Source organism: Silurus meridionalis, chromosome 20, assembly GCF_014805685.1.
Source record: "Silurus meridionalis isolate SWU-2019-XX chromosome 20, ASM1480568v1, whole genome shotgun sequence".
Classification (NCBI taxonomy): domain Eukaryota; kingdom Metazoa; phylum Chordata; class Actinopteri; order Siluriformes; family Siluridae; genus Silurus; species Silurus meridionalis.
Genome location: NC_060903.1, coordinates 18953206 through 18964475, shown reverse-complemented (window position 1 = coordinate 18964475; position 11270 = coordinate 18953206). Strand labels below are relative to the sequence as shown.

Below are 11270 nucleotides of genomic sequence, written 5' to 3'. Positions count from 1 at the left end.
AGTGTTGGATGGAGTAAAGTGTTGGATGAAGTGTTGGACGAAGTGTTGGATGGAGTAAAGTGTTGGATGAAGTGTTGGACGAAGTGTTGGATGGAGTAAAGTGTTGGATGAAGTTTTGGATGGAGTTTTGGATTGAGTAAAGTTTTGGATGAAGTGTTGGATGGAGTAAAGTGTTGGATGGAGTAAAGTGTTGGATGAAGTGTTGGATGAAGTGTTGGATGGAGTAAAGTGTTGGATGAAGTGTTGGACGAAGTGTTGGATGGAGTAAAGTGTTGGATGAAGTGTTGGACGAAGTGTTGGATGGAGTAAAGTGTTGGATGAAGTTTTGGATGGAGTAAAGTGTTGGATGAAGTGTTGGATGGAGTAAAGTGTTGGATTGAGTAAAGTGTTGGACAAAGTGTTGGATGGAGTAAAGTGTTGGATTGAGTAAAGTGTTGGGCGAAGTGTTGGATGGAGTAAAGTGTTGGACGAAGTGTTGGATGGAGTAAAGTGTTGGATGAAGTGTTGGATGGAGTAAAGTGTTGGATTGAGTAAAGTGTTGGACAAAGTGTTGGATGGAGTAAAGTGTTGGATTGAGTAAAGTGTTGGACAAGTGTTGGATGGAGTAAAGTGTTGGACGAAGTGTTGGATGGAGTAAAGTGTTGGATGAAGTGTTGGATGGAGTAAAGTGTTGGATTGAGTAAAGTGTTGGACAAAGTGTTGGATGGAGTAAAGTGTTGGATTGAGTAAAGTGTTGGACGAAGTGTTGGATGGAGTAAAGTGTTGGACGAAGTGTTGGATGGAGTAAAGTGTTGGATGAAGTGTTGGATGGAGTCTCAGCTTGCAGAAGCTTCTTCATGATTCCTGACACATTCTGTTCTTCAGTGCTTGTGAATCGATTGCGGAAAACGACTCGTCTAAAAGGAATCATTTAAAAATTACAAAAACGAACCGATTCGGTCCCGAGTCTCCCGAGTCATCACTCCGGTTGGGTCTCGTGCGCTCCGCTCTCCTCCTCGCGCGCGTTCCGGGGGCAGACCGACGGAGAGAGAGACGGTCATAAAGCGACTGACGGCGCCTACAGCGCGTGCGGCCTCCGGTGCGTGTGCGCGCGCGCGCTCCCCTCCACCGTCGTCGAGCCCGATGCGCGCGGATCCTCCGACTCTCCACGATTTGCAGGCATCGCCATCCCCAGCGTCCCTCCTCCCTCTGCCGCCAGTCCCCGCGCCTGACCGGCCGACGCTACGACACAAGCCACCGAGGCGCGCGCGCGGTTTGGTTGCGTTGCTGGAAGCTGAATGACGGGCGGCCGGTTCGACTTCGACGATGGCGGAACGTACTGCGGAGGCTGGGCGGACGGCAAAGCCCACGGCCACGGCGTCTGCACCGGCCCCAAGGGCCAGGGCGAGTACTCGGGCTCGTGGCGCAACGGCTTTGAGGCGGTCGGCGTTTACACGTGGCCCAGCGGCAACACGTACCAGGGCCACTGGGCGCAGGGCAAGAGGCACGGACTCGGTGTGGAGGCCAAGGGCCGGTGGCTTTACCGGGGAGAGTGGAGCCACGGGCTGAAGGGGCGCTACGGCGTGCGCCAGAGCCTCAACACCTCCGCCAGGTATGAGGGCACGTGGAGTAACGGGTTACAGGACGGCTACGGAGTCGAGACCTACGGGGACGGGGGTGAGTTTCAGGGGCTGAGGCTCCAGTCACCCGAGGCTCCTAAATGTCTACACAACACAACACTACACAAGCTACACAACAGTTTCACCTGGAACACGTTATAAAGTCTTTATAAGCCGACATAATGTTGCACATCGTAAAAATACTTTATATCAAATTAATAATAACAAATTGCATTGTATTACACAAAACACTATAAAATATTGATATATATATATATATATATATATATATATATATATATATATATATATATATATAAACACTTAATAAAGCGACATAAGGTTGCATAAGGCTGCTGCATATTAACACTTAACACATATTAACAGTCATTATAAACTCCGATATATAACACATTATTTAAGACTATTATAAGATGACATTAGTTCGTATAGGCTACATAAAGACATAAGACTGAAATGTATTAGGACTACATAAGATTGTATATGGCTACTGATAAGGATGTGATTTAGGATTTATTGAGGTGGCAGAAGATGTAATGTCTAAATTATGATTAATCTATAAAAATGTATAAGATTTATATATTAGATTTATAAGATGATGATTATATAATTCTGCAATGTTGTATATAAAGATATTATTAAAGAAGACTAAACCCTAAGACTGCAATATACCTCAAATAAAGATAACTCAGAAGATAAGTCACTTGTGTTAATAATCTACATAGAAATATATACAGTACTACATATAATAATATATAAATGACAACTACATAAAACTTGATTTGAGATTTTATGTATGTTTATATCCTGTTTATAAAAGTACATAAGACTGTATAGGGTTATATACTGTATAAGACTTAATACTAAGCCCCATATGAGCACTTAATAAAGTGTCTGCCGTATGCATATTTAACTCATAACTTATCTATAAACCTTTGTAAGAGTACGTAAGATGAAATATTAGACGTGTATTTATAATTACTGCATATTCACATTGCCCAGAAGTTCTTATAAGCCTACATGCACAATAAGGCCTAATATTATTATTAAAACTACACATTCAAGCTTATTTAAGGCTGCATAGGACTACATAATCCTGTGTATCAGATTGTCCTGTATATAACTTTATATAAGGCTACATATCAGACTATATAACTGCATAAAATTAAAAGAGCATACTGAACATAACACTACATAACATTTAATCAAAATCATTCTAACCCTAGATATTACAGAAAAAGAGCATAATATAGTAGGAGATTAAATGACATTAGGTTATAACAGGCCATAAGACAGACTTAAACTAAAATAGTTAATCAAGTGTTAGTCATGAACTTCTATAAGACTACATAGGAACGCACGTCTGCAAATCAGATTAAAATGTATATAATTCCATAAAGTGACAAAGATTTGATATGACTATATGATTGCATATGATGACATACAACTGTATAACACATCATATAAAACTACATAACACTAATTAGTAAGACTGCATATGACACTTGTATAAGACAGTATAAGACATTATATAAAGCAGAATATTAAAACTTTATATCATTAAATCTAAACTGAGACTTACATAAGGCTACATAGCCAATTGTACAGTATATTACTCCATATAAGGCTACATATGAGGACTATGCCTTCATATGACTGGTGTAAGACTATATAACCTTCCATAACCACTACATTAGGTTATACTTGACTGTATACCATACATGAGGTGATACTTTATACATAAAACTTGATATATTAGGAAATATTAAACTAAGCTTTCACAGCCTGTATAAAACGCACTTTATATGAGAGTTTATAAAACTTTATAAGGTCTGTATATATTATAGCAGCTCTATGTATATATAATGACTAATAATAACATATAAAGGCATATAAGACTAATATAAGGCCTTGATAGTACATTACCTAATTATTCACACATATATATTTATATACTGTAGGTGCATATAAACTTTATAACTTTATAACATGTCTTATAAGAATCTATTAGAATGTTAGAATACATCTAAGAAGTGCAAACATTTACACACGTTAAAAAAAAAAATTTAAATTATTATATACAATTAGTTTATTCGTTTATTCCCTGAATAAATGTGTAGGTAGTCAATGTACAGTATATATTATTATTACATCATGTATAACAGTAGTGTGTTTCCAGTTATATATTTTGATATACTTTTGTTGCGTTCACGACCATGTTTAAACTCCAGCTTGTATTTACACGTATAACTAAGTTGGACCCAAGCTGCTCGTGTCGTATGATCTACGGTGTTGGATCGGACTCGTCAGTCACAGAGGTCATGTTTAATAATAGTAACATCTACACTACACTTCAGATCAGAGAAGCTCTGAACCGACACAGAACTTAAGATCCGCATCGATCTTCGTTCTGCTGGTTTTTGTGTTTGATTGAAAATTGGCGAGTAAATGTAATAATTTTGTGCTAAAACAACGATAAAAGAAACCGTAATGGTTGTGATTTTTTATATTCTGAAAACTTGTGATTTGTTTATTAAAAGACATGAACTTTAAATTGAGTTTTTTTGGTCAGATTGTTCTTTAAACATGACTAGAGTCTATAATGTTGATTAATTGTTTATTTTTTTCAGACAGGTGTTGTGTCACCAAAACACCTAAAAACTGCAAAGAATATTAAACTCGTCTGTCTTGATGGGCCATAAGGGAGATGAGGTGTAAGAGAAATGTGGCATTAGGGAGACGGGGCATTAGGGAGACAGTAGTGAGGGAGACGGGGGTGAGGGAGACGGGGCAGGAGGTAGATAGGGAGATGAGGGCGTGAGGGAAATGAAGCATGAGGGAGACGGGGCAGGGCGTAATAGAGAAATTAGGCATGAGGGAGATGGGGTGTGAGAGAGACTGGGTGTGAGGAAGACAGGGCATAAGGAAGACAGGGGCAACAGGGTGTGAAGGAGATGGAGCTTGAGGGAGACAGGGTGTGAGGGAGACAGGGTGTGAGAGAGACAGGGTGTGAGGGAGACAGGGGTAAGAGGGAGACGGGGTGTGAGGGAGACAGGGGTAAGAGGGAGACGGGGTGTGAGGGAGACAGGGTGTGAGAAAGACAGGAGTGAGGGAGGCAGGGGTGAGGGAGGCAGGGCAGGGCACGATAGAGATTAGGCATGAGGAGATGGGATGTGAGAGAGACTGTGTGTAGGGAGACTGGGCTTGAGAGAGACTGGGTGTGAGGAAGGCAGGGCATAAGGGAGACAGGGGCAACAGGGTGTAAAGGAGATGGAGCTTGAGGGAGACAGGGTGTGAGGGAGACAGGGGTAAGAGGAGACAGGGTGTGAGAGGAGACAGGGTGTGAAAGAGACGGGGTATGAGGGAGACAGGGGTAAGAGGGAGACGGGGTGTGAGAGAGATGGGGTGTGAGGGAGACAGGGTGTGAGGAGACAGGGGTAAGAGGGAGACGGATTGTGAGAGGACGGGGTGTGAGAGACAGGGGTAAGAGGAGACGGGTGTGAGAGAGGCAGGTGTGAGAGACAGGGTGTGAGGGAGATGGGGTGTGAGAGAGACAGGGTGTGAGGGAGACAGGGGTAAGAGGAAGACGGGGTAAGAGGAAGACGGGGTGTGAGAGAGACGGGGTGTGAGAGAGACGGGGTGTGAGAGAGACAGGGTGTGAGGGAGACAGGGTGTGAGGGAGACGGGGTGTGAGAGAGACAGGGTGTGAGGGAGACAGGGTGTGAGGGAGACGGGGTGTGAGAGAGACGGGGTGTGAGGGAGACGGGGTGTGAGGGAGACGGGGGTAAGATGGAGACGTGGACGTGGTAAAGATGAATTGCGTTTTGTGAATAAACCAGCATTGTGATTGGCTTAAGCTGTAGATTTCTCCACTTCTCAGGTTACTTCCATGTTTTAAAATAGCTGTGTGTGTTCAGGAAAGAGATGCAGCAACGACGAGCGTCCACTCCATCACACACTCGTCATTCCACAGCTCAAGTTACACACAGCGTAGAGCAAAGCGTTTAGCATGCACTGATATCAAACTCCTCATATTGTGACATTTGGGGTGTTTATTTTCCTATAGAACTCTCATCTGACTGACGACAACATCGTTCCTGTATAGTGTCAGTATCACAGATGACCAGTTTCTGACTCATGTGTAGTTGTGATTAGTTTTAGTTCATGAGCCTGTAACAGTAAAACAAGATCAAAGATTTTATTTTACATAATATATTATTTATTTAATAATATGTGTGTGTGTGTGTGTGTGTGTGTGTGTGTGTGTGTGTGTGTGATTGACAGGTACGTTTCAGGGACAGTGGATGGGTGGGATGCGTCATGGTTACGGCGTGAGACAGAGTGTCCCCTATGGCATGGCTGCAGTGATCCGCTCTCCGCTGCGCACCTCCCTCGCGTCCCTGCGCAGCGAGCAGAGCAACGGCTCTGTCCTGAACGAACGCTCCTCAGAAAGTCCTGCAGGGACTCGCGGGGGCTTCGTGCTCAATGTGCACAGTGATGGCGAGCTCAGCTCAGGCAGGAAGAAGGGTCTGTTCCGGCGTGGCTCTCTTTTCGGCAGCTTGAGGCAGCTGAGAAAGTCAGACTCGCGTTCGTCTATCTCGAGTAAGCGCAGCTCGGCACGAAGCGACGCCGCCATGAGCCGCATCAGCTCCAGTGACGCCAACTCCACGCTCAGCTTCGGAGAGGATGATGACAACGCCCTGACCGAAGACAACGTGGACGCCACCACCACCGAGTCATACACTGGCGAGTGGAAGAACGACAAGCGCAGCGGCCGGTATGTGGCGCTCCAGCGGCATGAAATGCGGTGGTGGTCCAACAACAAGCGACACGGATACGGATGCACCGTGTTCCCCGACGGCACCCGCGAGGAGGGCAAGTACAAGAACAACGTGCTCGTCAGGGGCATCAAGAAGCAGCTCATTCCGCTGAAGAACGCCAAGACCAAACAGAAGGTGGAGCGTGCTGTGGAAGGGGCGATCAGGGCGGCCGCCATCGCCAGGACGAAAGTGGAGATCGCCACCTCCAGGTGAGCGGAAAAAATCACGTTGATATCGCATGATTATTAATGAAACAGTTTTGCCAGAGGGAAATAATCCTGATATTCTTCTTTACGTTGCTAAATGAGGAACAAATAAAATTCATTGGAAACATGAAGTGACACAGGACTGAGGACCTGTGGCACACACAGATCTTTGCAGAAGCTCTCAACAGCTACTACCCTAAGGGCTGTGTTTATAGACAGTGACACATGCAGTTCGTATAATATGGTACAAGTGTGCCTGCTGATGACTTGTTTTAAGTGACTAATTGCTCTTGTGATTAACCAGGCTTTTCTAGCCACAGTTTGGGTTCAGTTCCTTTATGAGATGAGACGTGTTCAGACTGGTGTCGTTTATCAGATACATTAAAAACAACAGAAACGATCGAGCATTCAAAACAAAACAAAAAATTCAGATCGGAGAAGTGAATTAAACAGCTTGAGATGAAGAGGACGAGTGAAGTAAGGAAAGGATATAGCGTTCCAGAGGAATGGGGAAGAGGGTCTAGATACACAGAGAGAGAGAGAGAGAGAGAGAGAGAGAGAGAGAGAGAGTCCTGTTGAATAGAATAGTGGGTTCACGAGTTGTGTTATTTGCCCTCAGGCTAAAGCTCTCTCTGAACAGCTAATCAATGCCGAGCTGAGCGGATGTGTTAGTGATGAAATCACAGCGACGATCAGAGCAGCTGTATGAGAAACACCAAACGAAACTTCACTCACTTATCAGTAATCATCACTCACTTATCAATAATCACTCGCTCATCAATAATCACTCACCAACAATCACTCATCAATAATCACATCAATAATCACTCATCAATAATCATCGCTATATTGCACTATGCATCTTTAAAATAATCTCACTATACTACCCCATAATCTCACTAAACTACCCCATAATTTCACTAAACTACCCCATAATCTCACTAAACTACCCCATAATCTCACTAAACTACCCCTGATCTCACTATACTTCCCCATAATCTCACTATACTACCCTCTGATCTCACTATACTACCCCATAATCTCACTAAACTACCCCATAATCTCACTAAACTACCACATAATCTCACTATACTACCCCTGATCTCACTATACTACCCCATAATCTCACTATACTACCCCTGATCTCACTATACTTCCCCATAATCTCACTATACTACCCCATAATCTCACTAAACTACCCCATAATTTCACTAAACTACCCCATAATCTCACTAAACTACCCCATAATCTCACTAAACTACCCCTGATCTCACTATACTTCCCCATAATCTCACTATACTACCCTCTAATCTCACTATACTACCCCATAATCTCACTAAACTACCCCATAATCTCACTAAACTACCACATAATCTCACTATACTACCCCTGATCTCACTATACTACCCCAAAATCTCACTATACTACCCCTGATCTCACTATACTTCCCCATAATCTCACTATACTACCCCTGATCTCACTATACTTCCCCATAATCTCACTATACTACCCCTGATCTCACTATACTTCCCCATAATCTCACTATACTACCCCTGATCTCAATATACTACCCCATAATCTCTCTATACTACCCCTGATTGCACTATACTTCCCCATAATCTCTCTATACTACCCCATAATCTCACTATACTACCCCATAATCTCACTATACTACCCCATAATCTCACTAAACTACCCCATAATCTCACTAAACTACACCATAATCTCACTATACTACCCCTGATCTCACTATACTACCCCATAATCTCACTATACTACCCCTCTGATCTCACTATACTTCCCCATAATCTCACTATACTACCCCCTGATCTCACTATACTACCCCATAATCTCACTATACTACCCCATAATCTCACAATACTACCCCATAATCTCACTAAACTACCCTATAATCTCACTGTACTACCCCATAATCTCACTATACTACCCCATAATCTCACTAATCTACCCCCTGATCTTACTATTCTACTCCATGATCTCACTAAACTACTCCATAATCTTACTATACTACCTTATAAACTAATTGCCAAAAAAGCCCCGCCTTGAAATCTTGTCCACACATACAGAGTTAACTCAGGTTAGCCGTCTGTGTGTTTATAGAGTTTACTTGCTATCATGATATTTACACTAACTAAATATGAATCTGTTAGCTGACTAGCTGTGAGCATGCTAATTCTGTACATACGCTATATAAATACTGTAATACGTTTCCTGCCACATTAAACTGAGCGCTTTACCATTTAGCACACACAGATATGCTAGTTTCCTTTCTATAAATACACTTAGCCACTCATCACCTCTGAAACCAAATATCTAGCCGAATAGCTAGCATGCTCTTCCCCTCGTCTTTCACTCTATAAGCAGCTTTAGGGCATGAATTAGCATAGCGAGCTAAATCAGGGTGTGTAAATTAATACTTCAGATATAAATGCTATTGCTGCTAATAATGAATGAAAGCTAATTGAGTTTAATAGCGGCACAGGGCTAGCTGCTCATCCTGAGCTTTCAAATGTATATAATCTGAGTTATACTCATTCACTATAAAGTCGAGTTCATTCACGTCGTCTGTCAGCATGAAGCCACAACTCGATTTTGCATTGCGTGCTAATGACGTACACTGTCCTACTCCGCAATGAGCGTCTAAGCAGATATGAACACGCTATGCTAACATTGCTAATAAAAAGCATATTAAAATAAAACATTTGTATTATTTTTTCTCGTGATCTTTTTTAAATCTGCAACATCACATTAAAGCTGCTAATAATCTTCATGCTAACATTGTTTTATTATTCTTGCTAGCTCAATATTACTGTTAGAACCGGGGATTTTATTCCTTTTGCACCACAACGACTCACTAACGATGTTCAAATCTATTAATGACGATTCATACGTTTCTGACGTTGTGTCTTATAGCAGCTATAAACCAAACCAGCCTCTTTCACTCTCCTGCTCTTTCCTTCTCTCTGGAGGTTAATAATAATAATAGCAGTGGAAAGGAAAAGATGAAGTCCTGAAGATACTACAGCTTTAACTTTTTACTAAATTCTGAAACTGGAGACTCTTTACATTATTATTTATCGAATGTTTCCTGACAGGTGAGCGATTCTGCATCCCTTTAGCTTGTTATTATTATCATCACATAAACGAGTTATATTATAGTCAGTGCTGTGGGTCAAGAAAATGAATTGTGGTTTTCGGACCAATCAGAACGCAGCTTTGAGGAGCAGCACTGAGGGATGAAGGAGACGATCGTCACTGCACTGTGTATCGTCTCGAATCAAATCTGTGTCTGTGAGTCTGAATGCTGTTATAGAGAGCAGAGATAAGCACTGAGGGGGACTTGAGGAATGTGAAGAGACACACACACACACACACACACACACACACACACACACACACACACACACACACACACACTCTTGCTGCTTGCTGACTAAATAAGGCAAGGCAGGATTTGGCTCCTCAGCGCTGACGAGAATAAAATGTTGCGACTGATACAGTAGTCGATCTGAACGCAACTATCATCTGTTGGAGCACTCAGCAGACCGAGTGTGTGTGTGTGTGTGTGTGTGTGTGTGTGTTTGAGTACTCAGACTGCTATTAACGTCCATGAAGCTGCTCAGCATTTTATCATGTTAATTTTGCTCAGTAATGTTTTAAATACACATGAACGTTAAGGGACGTCAGAGCGAGACGCTGAATCACGATTTAATACGTTTTTTTTCACACGGATTGATTTATTTACGTATTTCCTGTTTAAAATATTTCACCATTTCCACCTGCTGACATCCTTCACCTTTACAGACGTTCAGAACGCAGGTTAAACACAGTATTGGAATGTTTTATGATTTAAATGTATCATTTATTTTTTTATATTCATTAAAGACTTTTTGGTTTTTAGTTAATTTTATTAGTTAGTTAATTAATACATTTATTAATAAATCAATTTCATGGCTTTTTAAAGACGAAAGAAATTAGTTAATTATAATCTTTTCTATAATTTATTTAATTATTGTTATTTATGTATTTTCTCATTTAATTTTTTTACAAAATATTTTTTTTTACACCATTTTAAAACGCCTTAAGCAGCACAGTGCCCAATACGATTCCTTAAAACTAATATCATTTATATACTGTATTAATGGGCAAATAATATGTAATGTTATAATTTATATTTGTTGTAATTTGTGAATTTTGGTAACATTTTAAATACTGCATTAAATGAGGGCAAAAAAAGTCTATTATATGAGCTAAAATATTACTCGTTGATTTTTGGTAGAAGTTAATTGGCATAGACGGGGGCCAATATTTATACCCCTCTGACCCCGGAGTTCACCCATAGTTTGGAGTATGAGGTGTTATTACTGCGTTATTTCTGCAGTATTAATGCTAACGGCCGTCCTGTACTCTATTTAGTCTGAGGTTCTCTCCTGGGTGTTATGGGAGATTAATGTGTTGCCTGTTGTTTTATATTTAAACACAAAATACGGATCTGTGGTTTATCGTGATGTTGAGGTAAAGTCGCATCACTCTGTCTGTTTCATCAGATTTTAGTATTTATCTGCTTCTGCTCCACTTCCTCACAGTCTCCTGGGATTATTTCA

The 11270-nt window shown here is 41.6% G+C and overlaps 1 protein-coding gene across 1 annotated transcript in view; it reads left to right on the top strand.

The window, feature by feature from the left end:
- Nucleotides 1–1132: 1132 nt before the first annotated feature.
- The window catches only part of jph1b (junctophilin 1b), a 19979-nt gene continuing 9841 nt past the window's right edge, over nt 1133–11270 (top strand). Inside the window, 2 exon segments of the mRNA XM_046877121.1 lie at nt 1133–1656; nt 5904–6648. Coding sequence (XP_046733077.1) covers nt 1278–1656; nt 5904–6648 — 1124 coding nt within the window. The 5' untranslated portion in view covers nt 1133–1277.